General features: G+C 38.7%; 3 protein-coding genes across 3 annotated transcripts in view; all 3 read left to right on the top strand.

Moving 5' to 3' along the window:
- The first annotated feature begins 551 nt into the window (after nt 1–551).
- LOC141004060 (butyrophilin subfamily 1 member A1-like) overlaps nt 552–27,543 on the top strand; it is a 118,041-nt gene continuing 91,049 nt past the window's right edge. Inside the window, exon 1 of the mRNA XM_073475556.1 lies at nt 552–1,027. Coding sequence (XP_073331657.1) covers nt 979–1,027 — 49 coding nt within the window. The 5' untranslated portion in view covers nt 552–978. The remainder of the gene's footprint in view (nt 1,028–27,543) is intronic.
- Nucleotides 1,837–6,238, top strand: LOC141003970 (butyrophilin-like protein 2). The gene is made up of 4 exons (XM_073475468.1): nt 1,837–1,888; nt 4,908–5,261; nt 5,418–5,747; nt 5,967–6,238. Exons 1-4 carry the CDS (start codon nt 1,837–1,839, stop codon nt 5,996–5,998), a joined length of 768 nt encoding a protein of 255 aa, XP_073331569.1. The 3' UTR covers nt 5,999–6,238.
- On the top strand, nt 21,222–27,155 carry LOC141003203 (butyrophilin-like protein 2). The gene is made up of 7 exons (XM_073474489.1): nt 21,222–21,500; nt 22,256–22,312; nt 22,438–22,515; nt 23,106–23,447; nt 23,850–23,923; nt 24,342–24,419; nt 24,746–27,155. The coding sequence occupies exons 1-6, from the start codon at nt 21,431–21,433 to the stop codon at nt 24,399–24,401; spliced, it is 681 nt and encodes a 226-aa protein (XP_073330590.1). The 5' UTR covers nt 21,222–21,430; the 3' UTR covers nt 24,402–24,419; nt 24,746–27,155.

Here is a 27,543-nt window from a genome sequence, read left to right as displayed (position 1 = left end):
ACTGTTGACTTTGTCACTGCATGACTGACACTGACAGACATGGAAAAAGCAATGGTTGAATTACTTGCACGGCATGAAATGAAACCGACAGTCTCTCTTCTTTGTTTTCTTTAATATTACACTGAGCTCTGTATGTCCAGATGCACTGAGGTGAGAGGCAGCAGAACAAGTGAATACTCCCAGTGACATGAACAGATCATCCAGTGACGCTGACGTGGTTACAATATTTGCATTATTTTGAATTGAACAGGGAAATGCAAACTGTGCCTTCACGCCTGCTCAGCAGTGAAGTCTGGACATTTTGATGTGCTGGAGTACGACAACACAGAAACCTATTGTAGATATTGAAACCCCCTATAGTCAAATTAGTTATATATTTAATGAAGATTATTTTTAATTTATCATGATTATTGCATTTCCAAGTTATTTTGAAGCAGCTATTAATTTGTTTCTTGCATCGATTTATTTCATTTTCATTTTGCTGGGTAGGTTAATACAGAGATGCACTTGTGTGGCAGGATTATTGCCAAACTCAAACTCAAACACTGACACACCACACATCAGGGTGTATTGTATTGTATTCCTTCTTCTAGGATGTGAGAGCAAATATTTTTTCCACTGCAAGGATGTTCAATAACCTCAAGCGTGAATGTCAGTCCGGTTAGAGTGGGTGGAGAGATTCACCTGGCTGGCACACCCCAACATGATTTAATAACAATATTCTGCTATTTTCCTTAAATAATTAATACATGCACTGAGGTCAAGAAGCCCTCATCAGGATCCTATTCATAGAAAACACAAGTGAATACAAAAATAACAAACATTATACACTCTGTAAATATTCAACTTCATCTCACAGGTCAGCTGATCTGCTTTCAACCGTTTTTACTCTCCATGTTACTCCTCCCATCCTGCACAGCAAGGTAAACCTGTCCACCCACTTTGTATAATTCAAAGTATCATTATCTGTGAAGGATTATGGAGTTAACGTTTCTGGCTCTGCTGTTCTCCTGTCTGAACCTTACAGGTAGGTTTTTATTACTCACACAGACAGTTGTTCATTCTGAAGTTAACTGCTGCTCTTCTCTAGCTGAACACTTCACTCTGACAATTTATTTTGACCTGTAATAATGTGCTGAAAATGGCATAGCTTAAATTTAAACTAACGTTGCTCTAAAGCTAAAAGGAGCCTGTGTTTCTTGTCTGTGAGAGAAGAAATTTGTCGTCTGCTCAGCAGTGAAGTCTGGACATTTTGATGTGCTGGAGTACGACAACACAGAAACCTATTGTAGATATTGAAACCCCCTATAGTCAAATTAGTAATATATTTAATGAAGATTATTTTTAATTTATCATGATTATTGCATTTCCAAGTTATTTTGAAGCAGCTATTAATTTGTTTCTTGCATCGATTTTTTTCATTTTCATGTCATTGGGTAGAGATGCACTTGTCTGGCAGGAGTAAACTCAAACACTGACACACCACACATCAGGGTGTATCGTATTCTATTCCTTCTTCTAGGATGTGAGAGCAAATATTTTTTCTGCCCCAATGCAAGGATGTTCAATAACCTCAAACAACGCAACAATATTCTGCCATTTTCCTTACATAATTAATACATGCACTGAGGTAAAGAAGCCCTCATCAGGATCCTATTCATAGAAAACACAAGTGAATACAAAAAAACCCCAACATTATACACTCAACTTTATCTCACAGGTCAGCTGATCTGCTTTCAACCGTTTTTACTCTCCATGTTACTCCCCACATCCTGCACAGCAAGGTAAACCTGTCCACCCACTTTGTATAATTCAAAGTATCATTATCTGTCGAGGATGATGGAGTTAAACTTTCAGGCTTTGCTCTTCTCCTGTCTGAACCTTACAGGTAGGTTTTTATCACTCACACAGACAGTTGTTCATTCTGAAGTTAACTGCTGCTCTTCTGTAGCTGAACACTTCACTCTGAGCATTTATTTTGACCTGTAATAATGTGTTGAAAATGGCATAGCTTAAATTTAAACTAATGTTGCTCTAAAGCTAAAAGGAGCCTGTGTTTCTTGTCTGTGAGAGAAGAAATTTGGATTTCTTTTTATCCGTGTGTTGTTACAGTTATTTTCTGCTCTGCATCAACTGTCAGCCAAGTTCAGGTTCAGTGAATAAACTCTGTTCAGAGGGAAGAAACTAAATTCATTGTGCAAAAGGTGGAAGTTGCCAGACAATACAACAATGATGTTTAGGGGAACTGATCTGCAGTTTTGTGATGTCCGTTGACACATGTTGTATAGGATATTAAAAATGTATTGTATCTTTGTAATTCTCTTTGTGCAATACTGGAAGGCAGAACATAACAGTAGCTTACCTCTTCAAAAACTGTTTACCCAACAATATTTCTACTGTCAATACCAAGTTGCTGCTGTGTTTACAGTCATCACAATGATAACAATTTAGTCACGGCCTGGTCACAGAGTGTTTAAATGCTGACTGAGAAAAAACTGAGAACTGAGAACTGTTTAAACTACACGAACAGGTTCCTGCCTTATGTTTGATGAGTGTCACCAACCAACCAACCAACCAACCAACCAACCAACCAACCAAAAAAACAACCAATCAACCAACAAAACAACCAATCAACCAACCACCACAGTTTGAATTCTGAGTGTTTTAGATTGTATTTATCTGCACATGCAAATGGTAAACTTTTTTCAAACCGAATCTGAAAGAGGTTGAGTACCAAGCAAAGAGGAGAATTTAAGTCAACAATAAATGTCAATCTGCAGGTTTTATTGATGTCATTGATATCTTATTGGAATTCATCTGAATTAGATGACACCAGGGTTGTACAGTAGCTTCTAATGCCCCAAGATTGTATGTTTTATTCACAATTTAGGGGGTGTGAGTCCTTTTATTAACACTTCTTGTTGGCCTTCTTGTTAATTCGGCAGACGTGTTTTATTTATGTGTAAAAAACATGTCAAATGAAAAATATGTGTATGCAACTGAGCAACCAAAATTCATGAAACAAGAAAAAAGGGTAAAAAGATAAATCATTAATGTCCTCTTTAACTACTGAACTACCTGCCTAACATTGTTTAATCATTCCTCGTAAACATGTGATTGTTCCAGAAATGTAATACAGAAAATTATGCATAATGTGTGTGGTCCCAGCTTCATACCAAGGATAAATACAATAGATTTTCAAATCAGTGAACAATATTCTCCTACTTAAGTATATTGAGTTTTGTGTTGCTGGGGCTTTAAAACAGTTGGGGGGCTACACCTCCTCAGCTGACTGCAAACATCAATTTAGGATAACATACTGTACATAATCTCTTTTTGGCAAATCAAAAGCATAAAGTTTGGTTCAGGCAATGTCTCAGTTTATATAACATCTATACCATGTCATTGGTAACCCTCATCAAATATGCAAGCTCAGTTTGTGACAAATAGAAGTGTTACTCCATCGATTACTTTCTACAAGTTGCATTTTGGTAAGGTCAGAAAATACATTTTTGACTGGAAAATGCACAATTGCACAAATTTTGCAATTATGATTATTGTTTTTACAGCATTGGAGCCGTGGGTCCACAAACAATGAGGAAGTCAATGTCAACAGAACTCAGTGGTTAAAAATAGACATCACATGTTGTTAAAATAAGGCATTCAAGAAGTAAATGTATAGCATGAAAGGTCCTATAGTTAAATATCTGTTCCTCATTAAAAAAAGGCAAACTTACACATGAGGAAGCTCTTTCTAGATTAGGCACAATAGTTCCTGCAGTTCTTCAGGAGGATGAGGAAAAACAAATCTGTCGCAACAATATTCTCCTAATTAATGATCTCTGATGAGTCATTTACACCACTACAGGCGTGTATTTGTCCTTTTAGTAATATACTGAATTAACCACTGTGATACTAAAACTCAGGACCTTCTTGCTGTCAGGCAGTAACACTAACTACTGCACCACTGTGCTACCAACCAACAGACCAACCAACCAACCAACCAACCGACTGAGTGACCAACTGAGCGACCGACCAACAAACAGACCAACCAACCAACCAAACAACCAACCAACCAACCAACCGACAAACAAACAGACCAACCAACCAACCAACCAACCAACCAACCAACCAAGCAACAGACAAACAGACCAACCAACCAACCAACCAACCAACCAACCAACCAACCAACCAACCAACCAAGCAACAGACAAACAGACCAATCAACCAACAAACCAACCAACCAAGCAACAGACAAACAGACAAACAGACCAACCAACCAACCGACAAACAAACAGACCAACCAACCAACCAACCAACCAACCAACCAACCAACCAACCAACCAACCAAGCAACAGACAAACAGACCAATCAACCAACCAACCAACCAACCAACCAACCAACCAACCAGACAACAGACCAACCAACCAACCAACCAACCAACCAGACAAACAGAAAACAGACCAAGCAACTAGCAAACAAACCAAACGACCATCCAACCAATAAACGAACAAAAGTGTAAAAAGTACAATATTTGCCTCCACAATGCAGAGGGAGTGTAAAGTAGTAGAAAATGCGAATACTCTTAAATTACATGTAACTCAAACTTGCACTTCTTGCAGTGATAATAGTCATCACAATGATAACATTTTATTCACAGTCTGGTCACAGAATGTCACAAGCTGACTGAGAAAAAACTGAAAAAAATAGAAAAAGAAAATCAGAACTGTTCAAACTACACAAACAGTAACCTGCCTTATGTTTGATGAGTGTGAGTCAGAGTCTGACCCTTTGAGTCTTTAACGCAGCTTTATTAAATGATTTCTGGTTTTCAGAATGACAAACTGAATTCATTGTATTTGATGACATGGATAATAATGTGCTCCTGTCTCCTGTTTGTTCTTCAGTTTTACTTGCAGCTCAAACCCTGCTGATTGGTTCACATCAGCCAATCGTAGCCCTGGTCGGTGATGATGTCCTTCTTCCATGTCACCTTGAACCTGCAGTCAGTGCCAGTTATGAGACAGTGGTGTGGTCCAAAGCAGGTTTGGAGCCGAAGTACGTCCATTATCATCAAGATGGACGACTGCTGTTTGAGATACAAAATCCATCTTATTTTTTACGCACACGACTGTTTATGGATGAACTGCCGCGTGGAAACGTCTCCATGAAAATATTCACTGTGAAACTGTCTGATGCTGGGACCTACAGATGCTCTCTCCCTGCGATGAAGAAGGAAGCTGATGTGCAACTTATTGTTGGTAAGTCAAAAAGGAAGAAAGCCCCCCGACTACATTTGAATGGAAACTTGAATGGATATCTGTTGCTCAGATATTCTTCTTTTTAATCAGTATTGAGGAACAAAGTGTTCAATGATGCTTCAACAGGAAGTCTAAATGTGACCTTTGTGTCCCCAGGACAGTCTGATGTGATTGGCTCAGACCAACCAGTTAAAGCACTAGTCAGTGATGACGTCATCCTGCCATGCCACCTGGAGCCCCCACTGGATGTGACAACACTATCAGTGGAGTGGAGACATGGTCCAGCCCTGGTCCATGTCTATAGAAACAGGAGGGATGATCCAGTTTCTCAGGACCAGAACTTCAAAGGTAGAACTTCTCTCTTCCAAGATGAGATGACCAGAGGAAACATTTCTCTAAAGCTGACCAGCGTCACTGAACAGGATGCAGGAAATTACACCTGCTCTGTTCCCAAACTGCAAAGAAGCTACGTTACTCTCGTTGTTGGTGAGTTCAGATAAACTGAAGCATATTGAAATAAGAAAAACAATCTGAATCCTTTGAAAAAGTCATAATTGTGAGTTTAAAGTCTTTCTTCTTCTTTCTGACACTAAATCCTACACACTGGACCTTTTTAAGATAAATGTTTTTGTATCCTCAACAGTAACTCTTCTTGGCCCTGATGTTTTCACACATTTTAACATTTTATTTCATTTCCATCCACAGAGCCTCCTCCAGCCAATAAACGTAGTAAGTAAAACTGTGCTGTGTTTACTGTAGACAGATATCACCACTGTGTCATTCAACAGGGGAATCTTTCAGTAGTGTTAAAGCACCATCTGCTGGACGGTGTTGACTCTGTTCAGGCAGTTTTACCTTCATCAGAGTGGTCTGAGGATGAATTAGTTCATTATTAAACTGGCCTCAAATCAAATTAAATACTCAAATTACTTGAAGACTTGTGGTGACCAGGCTTTCTCAGGGAACAATCTCCCTTCAGAGGTACAATTTAAATCTCATCTCAAAACAATGTAAATGACGATTCCCTGCAGTTAATTTTGCTCTTATTCTGAAAGGATTTTTGCTTTTTGTTAATTTAAAAGTGCTATGATTGATATTTCAGCTCATAGTGATGAACCTGCAGCTCTTTATCAGCTGAATGTGCAGCTCTTAACCCAAATGACCTCTGACAGGGTTCAGTGGGACCAACTCCAAGTTTACACTTTGAGCCTGAACAGGAGATCTGTGTTTGAAAAACAAATCTTGACATGTTTCTCTGTTCTTTCAGGTTTTCACGCCGCTTTAATAGTTATCATTCTTTTCATTGTGATTGCACTTGTTATTGGAGCATTTCTGAAGAACATAAAGAAAAGTAAGTCACAAATTTCTCCTCTCCTTATTTTCCCTGTCTGTCTTAAAACAAGACTGCTTCTGATAACATTTAAAGCAACATTATATATTGATTCATGTTGTTTTTTTTAATTTTTGACCACTGTAAAATCAAATCCCAGCTTTCTGTAACAATTTATCAGATGTAATGTAACACTACGTTAAGTACAGTGTTATGTCTTGAGGTAAACGTTCATGCTCAGACTGTTGAGGTTGTACAAACCCTGAGCTAACATCGCCTGAAACAGAGCCCATCCGACTACATGTGAATGGAAACTTGGTTTTATATGGGCCTGTTTACTGTGTACTCATAAAAAGTAAAATAATGTCTCAGTTAGGACCAGCTGTTGCTCAGATATCCTTCTTTTCAATCACTATTGAGGAACAAAGTGTTCACTGATGCTTCAACAGGAAGTCTAAATGTGATCTTTTTTTGACCAGGGAAGTCTGATGTGATTGGCTCAGACCAACCAGTTAAAGCACTAGTTGATAATGATGTCGACCTGCCATGCCACCTGGAGCCCCCACTGGATGTGACAGCACTATCAGTGGAGTGGAGACGTGGTCCATGTCTACAGAAACAGGAGGGATGATCCAGTTTCTCAGGACCAGAACTTCAAAGGTAGAACTTACCGTCATAAACAAATCCCAGCTTTCAATTTATCAGATGTAATGTTACGTTAAGTACAATGTCCAGTGCTCAGGCTGTCAAGGTTGTACAGACTCTAAAACTCTGAGCTAACATGCATGAAACAGAGACAGTAACTTCAGGCAGCAACATGCTACCAGCTAACTCTCTGTCGAAATGGACTTTTGATCAAAAACAGCTTCATCAGACATTAATGTGAGAAATAACAGCACTTTCTTTTTGTTTTCACACAGGAGAAAGACCGGGCAGTCCTCTGATCACAGTACAGTGAGTGATGATGATGAAGAGGAACAGTTCCTGAGTGTTAGGCCTCACTGGGCCGACAACAGCACCACTGACAATCTGACCACAGAGGCGACTGAGGTCAGGTCAAAGCTTCATGAGAAAGAGGAGAAGATCCTCCAACAGCAGATCATCGACATGAGGCGTATCCACAGCAGCCCTGCCATTTATAATATCAGTGTCTCTGCGGGCCTCTGCCACCATGACCAGTCTACTGCAGCCTCAACCAACAGCAGCCCTCTAAGATCTGGCAACAAGGATCCAAACGGTGCCAGGCTCAACCGTCAACATTTATCAGAGCCAGCACTGTTGAACAACCGCTTTGCACCCCTGACATGTTTTAACTGAGATCATGAAGCAGAACACTGAGCAGTGACAGTTTCAGTTTGGGATATAAAAACAAGAATATCTGCAGAAGTGGAGTTTATGATTTTTGTAATTTGGGCAAACAGGCACACTTAAACATGGCTGTCAATAAGAAAACAACAATTCTTAGTTTCAGGTGATTACACACCAATGAAACATACTCATGAATATTTTACTCCACTTCACACCCTGCACACTGGAACATGTAAAGCTCAGTAGTTGAGTTACTTTCTTTCTTTTCAGCTCTGCACTCTTTACTGGCTTCATTAACACTTTGACTGATGAGAGGCGACAATAAGAAACATCTATAATGCTCTTTATTTCTGGGTGGTACTCTCTGAATTTATGCCTTAATTTCCTGGATCAACATGAATGTCTTTACTATTTCATTTCTATATTTATTAATTTTTTATTTTGTGCCACTTAAGAAAATGGCGTTTTTGCTCCATTTCATTTTAAATAATATAAAAACCATGACACTGAAATGTATGAAAGTTATAATGTTATACGTGTAAATGATGCTGTATCAGACTATTTTTTGCTCAAGTTTTGAAGTTAATGTTGGAAAAACAAAGCAACTTATTTTAAACCCACTCTGATCACTGATACTGTGCGACCGAACTGTGAACCTGGTTAATTGTTCAATTATGTGAGAACACACATAGATGCCAAACTAAGTTTCAGACCATGTTGGTTTTATATGTAGGAGAGCCAGTCAGAGACTGTTTGTAATTAGTAAACTGAAGAGGTTTAGGGTCAATGTTGACTTCTTAAGTATTTGTTCAACAAAACCACACAAGTTTACAATCGCACCGCAAAACACGAGTTGATTGAATGAAATTAAACTTGTGAAAGGGAACAGTCCGGCTTGCTTACCTGTTCGCAGTGTTATCACACTATTTTTTTTTTTTTACTGATTTCATGTCATTTTGTAATATTTTCAGTTTAAATTGTGTTTATTTTAAGTAATGAGAACTGTTGTTCTGTTTGTGGGTTTGGAAGTGACACAATGTCCTGTTTGTTTCCACTTCTGAGAAATAATCTCACCACAACCGACCCACACAGGCAGATAAGCTGCTGCAGTAACTCACTGACAGTGAGTGATGCTATGTTTGTAATCTATGGTTAATTATTATACATTTTATTCATTCAACCACATTAAGGCTGGATGTATGTTGTCCTCTGATTGTGAAGTTGTGTTGACTTGTATGAACACTTGTGTTTAATGTTTTTGTCCATGTCGTTGTAACTACACTGGTCCAACAAAAGGCCACGATTAAAACTGATGTCACGATTTTCAGCTTTATTTCTCCTCCTCCACCAGCGATACAAAATCGTAGAACACCATGATGTATGATATAAGTAAAAGCATAAGAGTCCATATGAGTCCATTGAAGCTAATGCTAACACAATGTGAATAAACAAACACATGACAAGGATACTGTACGCTCAAGCACATTGTAAACAACCAAGAAATAAAATACAGATAAAACAAAAGCACAATTACCATTTGCGCCTCTTGAACACAGTGTGAACAGCTCTGACCATGTGCCATGACATCCTGCTTCCATGTCTGTGGTCCTGCCTCTGCTTCTGACCCACAATCCCACAGTTCACCCTCAAACCAGACCAGGGTCATGTGACCATACACTTTCAAAATAAAATGTCCTCACTTGAAGGTTTTGAAATCACAACTGAAATCAATTAGTATTACATTTTTACACAACATAAACTCCTTTTAATTCTCTTATTTATTGTCATGAATTTATATATATATATTGTCTATTTATTAACCTTTTTAAACACTTCATGAACTTAAACCTATTTATGTATCTTTGTAACATGTGTACATAGATTTACACAATAAAATCTGTCTCACAGACAGTTACACTCGTGATGTTTCTGTAAATGGAGCAGCAGAACAAATTTTCATAACGTATTTCTCCATCTATCTATCTGAAGCAGCAAAATTTTCTATTTCCAGTTAATAATTGACAGCCAAGTTAACCCAAAACTCCCTATTAATGTTGCATGAAGCACTACATATGGTGCCCCGTGTGAGGAAGTGTACACTACAGTACACTACATAATTAACAACACAAAGATTTCTTGGACTGTACGCATTGAGCACAAGTCTTTAATGGCTGTTTTTTTTGTTTTAAAGCCACCAGATGTCTCTGTGTTTGCTGCACAAGTCTTCATCTGCCCATCGTTTCTGATCATGTCTCTTTAGAAATGTATTATTCTTTTGTTTTTTAATTAAAAGCAGATAAAAAAGTCAGAATTCTGATTCAGATACACGGTGCTATGACTCAACAAGGTTAGACTGAAGCACTCCTCTGTGCATCAAACACAGAGCTTTAATCCCAGAGTAAACGCACATTAAGGCTGGATGTATGTTGTCCTCTGATTGTGAAGTTATGTTGACTTGTATGAACACTTGTGTTTAATGTTTTTGTCTATCTTGTGACGTTTCTGTAAACGGAGCAGCTGTGAATGCAGAATACATTTTCACAAAGTATTTCTCCATCTATCTGAAGCAGCAAACTTTTCTATTTCCAGTTTAATATTTGTGTATTTCTTTTCACTGGTGTAATACTTGTTTAAGCACTCAACTTTATTTTAACAGTGTTCTGGTGTAAAACTGTCAACAATTGAAAATATAATTATTCTTCTAATGTGTTTCCAAAAAATTTTTATTCAGTCACTACACAGATCGGAGGCTTGTAAGAGTTTTACTTTTTCTATCTACTGTTCGGTCTGTTGGATTAGTGACAGCAGGTGATGTGTTCTCCTGTTTGTCCTCATGATGGCGCTGTACACAATGAGAAACTTTCTACTGATTCACAGAGGACACTGTAGTGGAGGAGGAAGTATTCAGATCAGAGAAGGAAAAGTAGCAATACAGCACTGAAAATACTCTGTCACAAGTAGAAGTACTGCATTTAACCTTACTTAAGCAAACATCTGTAAGTTTTATCAGCACAATGCACTTAATGTAAAATGTAAAAGTATTCATAGTGCAGTAAAATGTTTCCTATGATATCGGATGTTTGTGGATTAATATTCCTGCTGCATTAATGTGTTGCTGTAGATGTTTAACGTTGAGCTTCTTTATACACAGCTGTGTAGTTTAACGTACAGCGGTGCATCATCTTCATCTCAGTGTAGCACACATCTTCAAATCCATCGATTTAAGGGCATCATCAGGAATGTAGTTGTTTTTCTCGAGTGGTCACTGTGTTTGATTTTTGTATATCATGTTTTATATGTTGTGTTTTCCTTTTGTACAACTGCAGCGATTGATTGTAATCTCAATGTGACTTCCTGTTGACATAAAATAAAAATAAAAATGGTTCGGAAAAGAAACAGGTGAAGATTATTTGTACTGACACGAAGTTCTGTTACATTAAACCTGCTGTGAAAGGTGATTGTTGTCAGTAACTAAGCACATTTACTCAAGTACTGTACTTAAGTACAGTTTTGAGGTAGTTGTACTTTACTTGAGTATTTTTATTTTCTGCTACTTTGTACTTCCACTCCATATTTTGGAGGCAAATATTGTACTTTTTACTCCACATACTTTTTATCTGATAAGTGTAGTTACTTTGTAGACTACACTCTGCATCAGTGTAACATTGTTAATCAATTTCTTTATCAACAATCAAATAAAAATACACAATCATTGGTTAAAATGTACTTTTACTTTTGATACTAACGGACATTTATTTTCAGGTACTTTTACTTGAGTACTATCTGTATGTGTCGCTTTTCACTTTTACCAAAATAAAATTTGAACTTGATATCTTTACTTTTACTCATCAATAATTTAATCATGACTTTGATTGAAAGTTGTGTTATGTTTTGTTGCTGTTGGCTCGGTTGTTGAGACTCAACCCATCCAACATGTTTTATTCAGACTTGTCACAGCTGCTGTATCTGTGAAGAGAAGTGACAGTTTAAACACACAACAGAAATCCACCATGAAAAAAAAAAAGTGTCCAATAACAAACTGAAGATGATCTGATAACCAGGAGCAGACCTGAAACAGTAACACTGTGTATCCTGACATGTTGGTGAGATCTTTTTAAAGATAATTTATAGTGGTGCACAGTAGCTAAGTACTTTACTGAAATACTATTTTGAGGTACTGTGGGGGAAAAATACGGACTGATTAAGCACTTCTCTCAGTTTGGTTCACTGATCTTATCCAACTGTTGACTTTGTCACTGCATGACTGACACTGACAGACATGGAAAAAACAGGTGAGCTAACATGGAAAAAGCAATGGTTGAATTACTTGCACGGCATGAAATGAAACCGACAGTCTCTCTTCTTTGTTTTCTTTAATATGACACTGAGCTCTGTATGTCCAGATGCACTGAGCTGAGAGGCAGCAGAACAAGTGAATACTCCCAGTGACATGAACAGATCATCCAGTGACGCTGACGTGGTTACAATATTTGCATTATTTTGAATTTAACAGGGAAATGCAAACTGTGCCTTCACGTCTGCTCAGTGAAGTCTGGACATTTTGATGGGCTGGAGAACGACAACACAGAAACCTATTGTAGATATTGAAACCCCCGATAGTAAAATTAATTATATATTTAATGAAGGTTATTTTTCATTTATCATGATTATTGCATTTCCAAGTTGTTTTGAAGCAGCTATTAATTTGTTTCTTGCATCGATTCATTTCATTTTCATGTCATTGGGTAGAGATGCACTTGTCTGGCAGGAGTAAACTCAAACACTGACACACCACACATCAGGGTGTATTGTATTCCTTCTTCTAGGATGTGAGAGCAAATATTTTTTCCACTGCAAGGATGTTCAATAACCTCAAGCGTGAATGTCAGTCCATTAAGAGTGGGTGGAGAGATTCACCTGGCTGGCACACCCCGACATGATTTAATAACAATATTCTGCTATTTTCCTTACATAATTAATACATGCACTGAGGTCAAGAAGCCCTCATCAGGATCATATTCATAGAAAACACAAGTGAATACAAAAATAACAAACATTATACACTCAACTTCATCTCACAGGTCAGCTGATCTGCTTCCTGCATTTTTCCTCTCTGTGTTACTCCTCCCCCTGTGCACAGCAAGGTAAACCTGTTCACCCACTTTGTATAATTCAAAGTATCATTATCTGTCTAGGATGATGGAGTTAAACCTTCTGGCTTTGCTGTTCTCCTGTCTGAACTTTACAGGTAGGTTTTTATTACTCACACAGACAATTGTTCATTCTGAACTTAACTGCTGCTCTTCTCTAGCTGAACACTTCACTCTGACAATTTATTTTGACCTCGAGGTGTCTGCTGTTAGATGCAGCATATTTATACAGATGGTTTGTATTAGGAGAATATATTGGAATGTTAGTTGTTGTTTGGGCCTTCCTGATTTAGAGCTGGTCAAGGTAAACATATACCAAATGGTAGGTCAGCAGGGTCCTGGAAGTCCTGGGTCAGAGTTGGAGAGACATATGGTGGCTTCGTAAAAGAGGTGTTTCTATTCTTATTTGTCACTCTCCTAAAACCATATGTGGAAACTAAGTGTTTGACCAGAACAAGCTCGGTATATAAGGAGCTGTCTGCATACGTTTGCGAGAGTTTCATTATTCGGCTGGAGACTCTCCAAGTAACGTGTTACTTGTTTACCATACTGAACTTATTTAAATTTGTTATACAACTAAGACAGTGTCGGCGGAGTTTCTCTTCAAACATCTTCAACTGCATCACCACAGAAGATACGACAACCTGTAATAATGTGTTGAAAATGGCATAGCGTACATTTAAATTAATGTTGCTCTAAAGCTAAAAGGAGCCTGTTTTCTTGTCTGTGAGAGAAGAAACTTGAATCAAATCAGATTTCTTTTTATCCGTGTGTGTTGTAATCTTCAACACAGGTGTTTACCAAATGTCTTGTTTCTGCTTTTGACACAAGTACTTGAAGTGTTGCGTGGAAATATGTTACATTACCGGCTAAACAGGAATGTTTGTTTTGCGCAGCTTCTATTCTGCTCTGCATCAACTGTCAGCCAAGTTCAAGTTTCAAGGTTAAGTTTGTAATGCGGAAGCCCTGAGGGGCAAGGGAGAACATTTTTTTCCCTGGTGCTCCTTTTTCTAAGTTCTAAAATATATTTTTTCATGTGTGAAACAAAGTGAAAAAATGTTTTTTTCACCGGTGAAATTTTTTTTTGTGTTAAGCCAAGTGAATTATTTTTATTTTTTGCGTGTGAAAATATTTTTTTTCCCGTTTGTGTGATACGGAAGCGCATTGCATTCACTGGATAAAAAAAAATTAGACACCTTATCTTATAATTACGAGAAAAGATCTCGTAATTATGAGATCTTTTCTTGTAATTACGAGAAAAGATAAAGAAAAAGGAAACGTCTGTAAATCCTCTCTCAGTGGCAATGATGGCGCTATCACAGTTAATCTGCTATTATTACCTTCTCGGTTTGAGACACTGGGAATTACTGATGTTTCTGAAAAATGAGGATGGTATTAAAATTAGTATGTCAACACTGCACAGGCATCTCAAGGCGTTAGGATTGATCAGGCGGAAAGCCCAGTCTGACGTACTGGATGTCGCTCTGTTTCTGCAGGAGCAGTTGAACCAACACGGGATGCTTCATGGATACAAATTCATGCATTTAATTACGAGATCAGGATGTGCTAATTACGAGAGAAAAGATCTCGTAATTACGAGAGAAAAGATCTCGTAATTACGAGAAAAGATCTCGTAATTACGAGAAAAGATCTTGTAATTACGAGATCAGGATGTCGTAATTATGAGATCTTTTCTCGTAATTACAAGAAAAGGGGTCTATTTTTTTTTTTATCCAGTGAAGTGAAAAATATATTTTTCCAGAGCAGCTCACTCATTTTGACCACAAGAGGCAGAAATGCACTACAACACATGTCCTTAACAAGATGAAAAGCATCCATGTTCGTTCAGAGTTCAGAGTTTTCATTTCTCTCTGCACTCCAAACACAACATGCATCTATTATATGTTAACAAGTTATGTAACATGACTGTCATGTTTCTTTTGGTGAGGAATATGTCAAACATGGTGTCAATCTGCCCCTAGTGTCACAGGGGGAGTTCTGTGTATTATCAGCTATTAAATATTTTAGAACTTGATAAATTTGATTTGATAAATGAATTGTGTAAAAGGTGGAAGTTGCCATCAGCCAGACAATACAACAATAATATTTAGGGGAACTGATCTGCAGTTTCATGATGTCCGTTGACACATGTTGTATAGGATATTAAAAATTTATTGTATCTTTGTAATTCCCATTGTGCGATACAGGAAGGCAGAACATAACAGTAGCTTACCTCTTCAGTAAGCCTCAGTGTACCCAACTATATTTTTACTGTCAATACCAAGTTGTTGCTGTGTTTATAGTCATCACAATGATAACATGAAAGAGAAACTCAGAACTGTTCAAACTACACGAACAGTAACCTGCCTTATGTTTGATGAGTGTGAGTCAGAGTCTTGACCCCTTGAGTCTTTAATGCAGCTTTATTAAATGAAAGTAAATAAATAAAGTTTGTTCTTCAGTTTTACTTGCAGCTCATACACTGCTGATTGGTTCACATCAACCAATCGTAGCCCTGATTGGTGATGACGTCCTTCTTCCATGTCACCTTGAACCTGCAGTCAGTGCTACTCATGAGACAGTGGTGTGGTCCAAAGCAGGTTTGGAGCCGAAGTACGTCCATTATCATCAAGATGGACGACTGCTGTTTGAGAAACAAGATGCATCTTTTTTTTTACGCACACGACTGTTTATGGATGACCTGCTGCGCGGAAACGTCTCCATGAAAATATTTAAAGTGAAACTGTCTGATGCTGGGACCTACAGATGCTCTCTCCCTGCGATGAAGAAGGAAGCTGATGTGCAACTTATTGTTGGTAAGTCAAAAAGGAAGAAAACCCCCCGACTACATTTGAATGGAAACTTGAATGGATATCTGTTGCTCAGATATTCTTCTTTTTAATCAGTATTGAGGAACAAAGTGTTCACTGATGCTTCAACAGGAAGTCTAAATGTGACCTTTGTGTCCCCAGGACAGTCTGAAGTGATTGGCTCAGACCAACCAGTTAAAGCACTAGTCAGTGATGACGTCATCCTGCCATGCCACCTGGAGCCCCCACTGGATGTGACAACACTATCGGTGGAGTGGAGACGTGGTCCAGCCCTGGTTCATGTCTATAGAAACAGGAGGGACGGTCCAGTTTCTCAGGACCAGAACTTCAAAGGTAGAACTTCTCTCTTCCAAGATGAGATGACCAGAGGCATCATTTCTCTAAAGCTGACCAGCGTCACTGAACAGGATGCAGGAAATTACACCTGCTCTGTTCCCAAACTGCAAAGAAGCTACGTTACTCTCGCTGTTGGTGAGTACAGATAAACTGACGCATATTGAAATGAAATGAGAGAAAATATTAAATACCTGTTACCTTAAAGGTCTAGTGTGTAAGATTCACTTACACACTAGTGTGTTACGACCGGCTCGTAGGCTGCAACAAAAGAGGAGATGTACAAACTCAGTTGCAAACAAACCCCAATTTATTAAAGTAAATTACTCAACCATATGGGTGTGGAAGTCAGTATCAGGGGTGTAGGTGAGTGTGTGGGTGTTATGGTCAATGTGTGGTGCATGTTGTTAGTGCAAAATAAGGCAACGCAAAGAAGACAAGACCAGCACGCTGGTCTGGTGCTGAGTGGAGAGAGCATAGCAGAGAGTTCTGGCGTCTGGGAAGGCGGGGTTAAATAGGCCTAACTGGGAACGCTGGTCAGGTGCTCCCTGTCAACCTAATGACACGACTGTTTCGGACCTGCAAACAAACAAACAAACAAACAAACAAACCAACAGTGCACTGTACACAGAACCCAGGCCTGGGGCCGTCACAGGCATCTAGTGCTTTGTCTCACGACACAATCATATTATGTAGTATTTTCTGTAAAACCACACATATATGTTCAAACATTGTGTTTTTTTATGTTGCAACTTTTTGTTTGTTTAGGTTACATTTTCTCTTGTCACAAGTCTGTACATGTAGCTGGGTTAGGTTTAGGCAAAGAAAACACTCAGTTAGGAAAAGATATGGTTTTGGCTTTAAATACCTGTTTTGGTCGCCACAAACACAACTGCACTTACCATCAACTTACAGAAGAGGATTGTTAAAAAAGAAATTGAGACATTTCTAATAAAAAGTTAGAATACTTATAAAACATTCAGAATTGTGAGAAGAAGTTGAAATTCTTTAAAAAAATCTGAACCCTTTGAAAAAATTTGTGATTTTAAAGTCTTTCTTCTTCTTTCTGACACTAAATCCTACACACTGGACCTTTAAGATAAATGTTTTTGTATCCTCAACAGAAACTCTTGTTGGCCCTTATGTTTTACCACATTTTAACATTTTATTTCATTTCCATCCACAGAGCCACCTCCAGCCAGTGGTAAGTAAATCACCACTGTGTCATTCAACAGGGGAATCTTTCAGTAGTGTTAAAGCACCATCTGCTGGACGGTGTTGACTCTGTTCAGGCAGTTTTACCTTCATCAGAGTGGTCTGAGGATGAATTAGTTCATTATTAAACTGGCCTCCAGTCAAACTAAAATACTCAAATTACTTGAAGACTTGTGGTGACCAGGCTTTCTCAGGGAACAATCTCTCTTCAGAGGTCAGAGGAGCGATTTAAATCTCATCTCAAAACAATGTTAATTCAAAAGTGCTATGATTGATATTTTCCGCTCATAGTGATGAACCTTGCAGCTCTTTATCAGTTGAACGATGAAAGAAATAATAACAAAGACCTCTGACAGGGTTCAGTGGGGCCAACTCCAAGTTTACACTTTGTGTTTGAAAAATGGATGGATGTTTTCTTTGAAGCCCAAAGTGAAAAACAAATCTTGACATGTTTCTCTGTTCTTTCAGGTTTTGACGCCATCTTTTTAGTTATCATTCTTGTCATTGCTGGGATTGGCCTTGTTATTGGTATCCTCCTATTTCTGAAGAACAAAAACAAAAGTAAGTTACAAATTTCTCCTCTCTTTATTTCCCGTCTGTCTTAAAACACAACTGCTCTGAACTTTGAAAGATCCCCTATTAATGTACATCCCATGTAAATGATTTAAAAACTAAATCTACAGTCTTCATTCTATTAAAGATGTGTTTTCAAAGTTTTTTTGAAGTCAATTAATATTTTCCTCAGACACTAGAGAACAAAAATCTGCCTCTTTGCAGGGTTGTGGCATCTGATAACATTTAAAGCAACATTATATAGTGATTCACTCATTTATTTGGACACCACTGTCTTAAAAACAAACCCAAGCTTTCTGTAATGTTACATTTCCCCAGAAAACAAAAGCTGAAGGACGGGTCGCAGGTTGGGAAACCAACTAAAGGGTCAAAGCAAACTGGTCCCTTGGTGTCTAAAAGGTGTTGGTGGGAATAAAACCCACAGCTGCCCACTCAAAATGATAGACAAACAAAAGCATTGGACCCAAATCTCCAACACACTCAACTCAGATTGTCACTCAAACAGAAAACACAGAGAGCCGACTGATGGTGTCGACTCCCTGAAACACACAAGCAGCTGAGCAGAGGAACAACAGCCTCTTATATAGTCTTCCAGCTGACTGACTGCAGCCAGCTGAGGGAGAACAACACAGGTGAACCCAATAGTTTCTGATGACCTGAGACCCAGATCTTGAGAAATCTCTGTTCATATCAGGACCTTGGGGAATCTCTGATCTCTGCCCATAGCAATAACAATTTATCAGATGTAATGTAACGTTACGTTAAGTACAGTGTCACTTCTTGAAGTAAACGTTCAGGCTCAGACTGTCGAGGTTGTACAGACTCTAAAACTCTGAGCTGACATCGCCTGAAACAGAGACAGTAACTTCAGGCAGCAACATGCTACCTGCTAACCCTCTGTCAAAATGGACTTTTGATCAAAAACTTAATCAGACATTAATGTGAGAAATAACAGCACTTTTTTTGTTTTAACACAGCGGAAGGTAAAACATTGCCAAAGACCGGGCAGTCGTCTGATCACAGTACAGTGAGTGATGAGGAAGAGAAACGGTTCCTGAGTGACAACCAGGGAAACAGCAATCTGACCACAGAGGCGACTGAGGTCAAGTCAAAGCTTCACGAGAAAGAGGAGAAGATCCTCCAACAGCAGATCATCGACATGCATCGTCACAGCAGCCCTACAATTTACAACATCAGTCTCTCTGTGGGTCTCTGCCACCATGACCAGTCTACTGCAGCCTCAACAAACAGCAGCCCTCTAAGATCTGGCAACAAGGATCCAAACGGTGCCAGGCTCAACCGTCAACATTTATCAGAGCCAACACTGTTGAACAACCACTTTGCACCCCTGGCATTTTTAAACTGAGATCATGAAGCAGAACACTGAGCAGTGACAGTTTCAGTTTGGGATATAAAAACAAGAACATCTGCAGAAGTGGAGTTTATGATTTTTGTAATTTGGGCAAACAGGCACACTTAAACATGGCTGTTAATAAGAAAACAACAGTTCTTAGTTTCAGGTGATTAAACACCAATGAAACATACTCATGAATATTTTACTCCACTTCACACCCTGCACACTGGAACATGTAAAGCTCAGTAGTTGAGTTACTGTCTTTCTTTTCAGCTCTGCACTTTTTACTGGCTTCATTAACACTTTGATTGATGAGAATGTCTGTATTTATTTATTTTTATTGTGGTGCACTTTTTTTAAAATGATGTTTTTGCTCCATTTGATTTAAAATAGTATAAAAAAAAGGTTACTATAATGTATAAAAGTCATAATGTTATACGTTAATGTATAAATGATGCTGTATCAGACGCTTTTGCTCAAGTTTCCAAGTTAATTTTTGGAAAACCTGACAAAGAAGAAGATCTACAAGGCTTCTTTTGTTTTATCACAAATGTAATTAATGAGGTAAATGAAGTAAAGTCAACTTAAATACAAGCCTGTAAGCTGAACACCATGTTCATGAATGCACTCACTGTTGTAAAACTGAGGCAGCTTTGTTGTTTTGATGTGATGTGTCTTGTTTTTGTTCTTAATCTTGTCGACATGTTTGTGTTCTGTTGTGGTTGTTTGATTTCATTCTTTTCTAAACCAAAATCACACATAAAGGGTTAAGGTGCTCTAATTTTAACACTACAAATCTTATATGTCACTTGAAAAGTTGCCATCGCGACGACGATGCATGGAGGGAATACGTTTTAATGAAAAATAAGATGAAAGTGTGTAAAGTTTCTGAGCTGAGGGGGGGAGTGTGTCTGGTTTGTTGATTTTTGAAAATGTGAATGTCAGCTACTCGCCTTTTGTCAGCGTTTTATCTGCAGACTGGGCTCTTTTGTGTTGAGGGATACACTTCACTTTTTGTTTCAATAACTTGTGTTTTATACGTCAACACGTCTGATTTGAGATTGTGTCTGTGCATTTAATTTATTTTGAATTTATACGCAGACGTTTGATCAGCTAATGTACAGAAAAAAACGTCCTCACTCCAAATAAATGAAGATTTGAAGTCTCTTCCCTCATTGAAAGACCTTTAGTTGAACTCTTTGAATCACTTGTGTACACACAGAAGATCTTTCGTATTCTGGCAACCAAAAAGCCACAGAGACACAACAGAAACTGCTGCACTCAGCAACAAAACCACACAAGTTTCCAATCACACTGCAGCACATGACTTGGTGAGGCAGAAAGGCTGCACAAGAGCTACGCACTTCAGACCCACATCTACCTGCGTCTATATGTTGCTCCAATCCAGACTGAGACCCAGCTTCACTTTATTTATCAGCAACAATGTCCCAACACCCAAACCCAGTCGACCCAATAACTGTTGGCACTGTTCGTTTCTGCAAACCACAGATATGTTCAAACTTTAAATCTCTTCATGTTGCAACGTTGTGTTTCAATTTGTATGTTGTGGCAACGTGCTTACGCTCTGGTTAGGTTTAGACTCAAAAACCACTTGGTTAGGGTTAGAAAACATCATGTTTTGGTTCAATTGATCTGGTTCTGGTTGCCACAAACACGGCCGGAGATGTCCCGAGGCCTCGTTTAACTGTTCTCTAGACGTTATTTGGGCACGTTGTTGAAAGTAACTACTAATATGTGATATATTGCATTTTGAAACATTATGAGAAGTTGGTGTCGTTGTTTCATTAGCGTCGTGTTTTATTTTGAAGAACATGACCGGATGCACTGTGTCGCTCTGCTGCCTGACTTCCTGTCCGGCTCCTCTGCTCTGTGCTGCGGTGATATTTCTCATCAAACACCGGAAGACTTATTTAACATATTTTAACAGCATTAAAACAAGTGGATCGACCTCTGACTGCTGTCCGACGACTGAAGACGAGCTTCTGTCCGCTGGTTCGGCAGTTCTGGTCCAGATCTGAGTTCATTTACGGCTTTTAGTCAAAACCGAAACTAAGATGAAGTGCAAGATCGTTCTCACTTTTGTCGTTGTGGTTTTCATCTTTCTGCTGATCGCCGTGACCAGAAGTAAGAAACCATCTTAAATGACTCAACATCAACATCAGTGTTGATGATCTGTCAGATGTTCATCTGATGTTCATTCATCCACTGACTGTGTTTGAGTGATGTTGCTTTTTGTTGTTGATGTAACTTATTATTTCTATTGCGCAACTTAATCTGATATAACTGCCATAAAAATACTATATGTTAATATTATTTACAACTTTCCAACCAGCATCAGTCCTGATAATAACTAATGATTCATTCTTTAACCCAAACAGTTAAATAATCAATAAACAAACTGACCACAGAGAACAACACAATTCATACTGTTTTACTGTGTTTATATGTGGCGGACCCTGCCACCTTTCTAGCTTCAAACAGTGCTCTGAGAACAGCTTGTTTATTCACTTATGGAAATAAGTTTCTGTTATTACCTCGTTAATATTGTAAATATTAAAATTCTGAGTTTGAATTTCTTCTCCAAAAACTACATAATGCCCCTTTAACTGTATTATTAATGAAACCACCCTTAGAAAAAGCTGATAAATTAGTTGTCTGATGAAACGACTTGTTGATAAATATGTAATAATCATTTGTAATAGTAATAGTTTGGATTTGATACGTCCGCCACATATAAACAGAGTAAAACAGTTTGACGTTGTGTTTCAGTTGTGTGTGTCAGTTTGATTATTTAAAATCAGCCAATGAAGCTTTTTCTCGTCTAATTAAAACTTCACACTGCTCCTTTAATGTTTAATTTTCTGCCATGTTTTCTCCAGGCATACAGCCAACGCCAAGAACGGATCGCAGTCAGATGTTAAAGACCATCACGTCAGGTATCCTCACTCTTCTTTTAGCTAAAACTCCAGCGGTCGCTCAGACATCTTCCTGTTAATCGATGCTGAGAAACTGCTGTTTAACGCTGCAACAGGAAGTCTAAATGCAATGCTTGTTTCCCCAGGAGAGTCCGATCTGATTGGCTCAGATGAACCAAGACCGGGCTTATTAGCTCATCTCAAAGGCTCAGGACCGGTTCAAGGTAAGTAAAAACTGAATTTTTAGAGAAGAGTTCACCTCAGCATGTAAATCCAGTCATCATCTCCTCCCTCCGTGCTGATGAAAGTCAGGTGAAGTCTCGTCGTCCACTAAACATTTCTGGAGCTTCACAGTAAAACAGAGTTGCAGCGTTCTGCTAAACACCTGAAGCAGCTGGAGACTTGTGTAAAAAACAAAATAACAACCGAAAAAACATGAAATGGCTCCAAGTCTCAAGAAGCCCTGACATCTCAAATCAATTTGGGATTTTCTGCAGACTGCTGCACCTCTGTTTCACTGTGAAGCTCCAGAAATGTTTTGTGGACTACGAGATTTCACCTGACTGAATTTTCATTATCAGGTGAACTGTTCCTTTAAGTCGTCTCAGGTCAGTTTTCCACCATATCTCTGCATAGATCTTACTGGTAACACTATTAATGAAGGATAAGAAAGCCTGGGTTGTCGGGATTGACTTGGTTTGGTCATTTAAAAAAAGACTGTGCTCGACCACACGGAGCAACACATGTTGTCTTTGATGCGTCTGTTCGTGTGGCAGATGACCAGATAAAAGCCTCATGTTGTGTCTTGTTGCAGAAAAGGGTGGGATCAGATGCCCAGAGAGCCCGGTCGCAGCTGTAGTCGGACAGGACCTCACTCTGGACTGCCACCTTGAGCCTGAGCATGATGTGACGAAGGAACTGTTCGAATGGATGTTCGACAAGAACGACCCTGTCCTTGTGCATAAAAGCAGAGCTTTTTCTGCTGTCGATCAGGCAGAACAGTTCAGAGACAGAGCGTCTCTCGACAGCAGCGGGGATCTAACCAAAGGGAAAATACCTGTGATGATCCCATCGGTCAGGGAAGATGATGCTGGAATGTACAGATGCTCTGTTGGAAGTGGGAGACAGCGAATCTCCTGCTTTATTCAAGTCACCGGTGAGGAGTAAACCATAACTCATTTATTCTGGATGTAGACCGATGATAACCAGAGGTGTAGTGGTGTAGTAATGAGTCCTGAAGCTCTGAGCTCATTTCATGGTGATTTCCTATTATTTCTTATGGGAAAATGAATCACAGTTTTTTCAATTTTCATGAAAACATTAATGCAAATCACTACTGAAAGACATTTAAACGCCATTTTTAATGATTCTGCATGTTTTGATGTATTTTTCTGCACGTGTCAGCAACGCTAACTTCTTCTTCTTCAATGCTAAAATTCCTGTATTTCAAATAAAAATAACAGCATGTTGCCTATCATTGTATCAAAGTACTGAAATAGTAAATCTAGTACTTACTAATTACTTATGCTCACCTTTTTTTTTTTCTTTTTCCCCACAGTGGGTCCTAAAGAGCAGCCTACAGACCCGGGTAAAACCCCGGCTAAAGTCCAGAGTAAAGCCCCGGACCGAAATGTAAGTAACGAAGGAAAGAAAAGGAAAACTAGTCGCACATACTTTTGGTCTCACTTGAATGATCTTCAGTTCAGTTTAGTTACACTGATGCATCACTCTATAATATGAATAATATTAATAAAATACCCTTATTTCTGAAATCACAATCACGTCACTACACACTTTATCGTTCAATCACAGTAGTACTTGTCATAGTATCACAGCAGCCACAATGCAGAATCAGTTTGTATGTGACACACGTCGAGACATTGTAACACAGGTGACATGAGCCAGTGTCACTCGATAGACCCAACCATCCTCACATGGTCGACTTTGGTGTTTAGCTAACTTGTCTTTTGGGCGGTAGGCTGTTTTTGCCTAATGTAATCCAGGAAACCTCACAGCAAAGAATAAATCTTAATCTTCTCTTTTGTTTCAGGGTGCTACGCTGGCGTTGGCACTGGTTACATCTACATTCCTGTGTTTGCTGTACTACTGAAGAAACGTGGAAGGATCAGTAAGTCATCGATGACTCCTCTCTTAATATCAGCAGTAACACAAAGCATGATCTTTTCCCAAATCTAACCAAGTAGTTCTGGAGCCTCTACCTGGATCAAAACCGCGTCACACACGCCAGGTAACAAAGACATGTTCACTTGACTGCTGAGCTCTTCACGTCCAAAACTGACAACAGAGGGGTAGAACCTCGTAGCTCGAAGCTTAAGGCCACCAGATCCAAGATCTTAAATGCTCATGAGCCATTTTCACACTGATAAATATCCTGTTTTGTTGTGTGTGTGTGTGTGTGTGTGTGTGTGTGTGTGTGTGTGTGTGTGTGTGCAGGACGTGACAGGAGAGGACGACCAAACATGGAGGCAGGCACCTGAAGAACATAGGGAACACCAGCAACATTCACACCTGAGTATATATTTGATCAAAAAATGGCTTTTATTCCATTCAAATATTTTTAATTTCTTCGGTGCCCAGTATCTGTCTTCAACAATCTTGAAAATGCCAAAAAAAGAGGTAGAAATCATTGTTTTCATGTTTATATGGTAACTAGAGAACTGAATATTTATGAGTTGCATTTTTAATCTACAGTTTTCTGAATGTGAGTTACAGCAGGGACAATAATGTTCTGCTGTTTGACCTCTCGATGGTGCTGTTGTCTCACCGCTACTATGAATGAATACAGCTGTGAGGGTTGTTTATATCAGCGTACTGCCACAGTGAGGGCTGCGGCTGGCATTAATGAATCAGACTGTTTTAAATCAGAACCGAAGCCCGAGAACAACAAAGCTTTAAATTTTACAAATGAAAAAAACATGTATATTTTTATGTCGTGATATAAGTTGACTGAATGGTACAGTCGTTATCGTATAAGTGCTGGGTCACTACAGACCTGAGTCAAGTAGGAATGTTTGGGAAACCGCTCTGCCATATAGCTGCCATGTTTTCCTTTAAATAAATGAAGAACAAATGACAGAATGATAGGTGGCGACATCTTGTGGACAGCATAATTAATGTATTATAGACCTGGGAAGGTTACAGCCCCCCTTTATAAAAGAGACGTCTATAAAACTGCTAAAGCTTGATTATGACTCTTGTTATTCTAAATGTTGGATCCATGGAGGTTTTATATTTGTGAAACATTCCTCCAGCTGAGAAAAGCACAATGTAAAGTCAGTGAACTTGTGAGTTAACTTAATTAACCTTTCATGTATGTCATGTGTGTAGCATTGTGTTTACTGCATGACCAAACTATATGTTCTGAAATCTAACCGAGTAGTTTTGGTGCCTAAACGCTGCAACAGCTTCACCACAATGTAACTTACTTAACTGACTCCACGTACGTAACAGAGGTACATAGCGCTTTTGAGAAGGGCTACACATGTTTAGGGAGCAAACAACCGCAGTCTTTGTTATGTGAATGCTGAATATTTTGTACTGTTCTGGTTAAAATGCAGACGCAGGGCGAGACAGACAAACAAGGCCAAAACAAAGTCGCCAGTGCAACATTTTAGCTAACAAGTCCAGGCAACAAACCCAGAGCACAAAGGGAAACCTGTTGATTTATTTCAAAAACAAAAAACGACTCAACTGTCGTGCACAACATTGTCACTTTTTTAAACCACTGTTACACAGTCGAGGTTTCAGATGCAGTATGCAGCGTCACTTTTAATACTTCCACGATAAAGATGACTTGTTTATTAGTAAGCTTTTTTTTCATACTGAAGTTAAAGTCAAGTAATAGTTACAGTGTTTAAACATAAATTCTATATGAACAAGTAAAGGCATCCAAATGTGTGTATGTGTGGGTGGGGGGGCTTGAAAATGTTCTTATCTAGAAAAAAGGGGTTATTTTCTTTCATGATTGTTTGTATTATTGTGCTGCTTCGTTGTGCTTTAGAGCTGGAGTATGAAGCTCTTGTCTCCTCCTTGTGGTACCGAGGTTTCTCGAACATAAACTCCACATAGTCGCTGTGGCAGCTCTGCTCTTCAGTGGTGATGATAAATGCACCATTAGAAAATAAAAAACTGTTTACAAAACACAGGGAGATTTATCTGGAGGGGAGAGGCTTAATGTTAATGTGTGAAAAAACTTTCATTTGTCTGTAAAAGTTTCATACTGCAGCGTTAAAAATACTATCATGTATTAACATTACTGTTATGGAACATTTTGATTCGCTGGTACCTTTATTCACAAAATACAATCATGACTGTGATTTAATAAGCTGTGAAACATCTGGACACAGAGGCTCAATGTCTGTTCATAACTGTGATTGTTAATAAGAACGTATGTTTCCTCAAATTCTGGGCCGAGTAGATCCTCTCTGTGTTTTCATTGTAAAGTGTCAACTGGAACTTATATGAATTGTTTTCAGGACAAATCACTCAGTTGTGGTCTTGGACAGTTTTTATCAGGGCTGCCAAGACCGAAGCTGCTTAATGAACTTTGTTCTTAGCAAGAAAGTGCAAATTTTAACTGGATCCAAGAAAAAAACATCTGTTAGACAACGTTTAATCTCATTGTTCCATGGAGAGACTAGGAAAGGGCAAACTAAAAGGGAATGACGCCAGAGTTTTAAATGATAACTCATGTCCACAATGACAATGTATGTAAGCACTGATGTTGGGGACACTGTGCACATGTGCCACAATATAGATTTCTAGAACAAATGTGTTTGATTTCATTTTGTATGTTTTTTTCTTTTTCCATCAGTCAGACCAGTAATAAAAAAAAAGATATTGTACCAATATGTATGTGTCATTTTTTCGCTAATGGGACCTGACTACGTAAAAACTTTGTCTGGTAGTGAATGAAGAGAGACGAATAATGTATTGATCCTGTTTGAATTGTGTCATGAATCTCAGAGATGATGTTTGTCAGTTTGTCATCAAACTAATGAAACATCAGACTGTGAAAACACGTCATTATAAAGACGACGCAGCCGACAGTGTCGTTAGTGACGTCGTCTCCTGACTTGAACACTGTAGAGCTGCTCGTGTATATCAGCAGCTCACAGAACTGAACCAGAACCAACTCTCCTTTCACATAACTGCAGTTGTCAATATGATCAGATTTGTTGTGATGTTCATCTTTTTTTTCCGACCTTTTCTGAGCCCAGTTGGCTCCATGT

Source organism: Pagrus major, chromosome 10, assembly GCF_040436345.1.
Source record: "Pagrus major chromosome 10, Pma_NU_1.0".
Classification (NCBI taxonomy): domain Eukaryota; kingdom Metazoa; phylum Chordata; class Actinopteri; order Spariformes; family Sparidae; genus Pagrus; species Pagrus major.
This window is presented reverse-complemented; position numbering and strand designations above follow the sequence as displayed.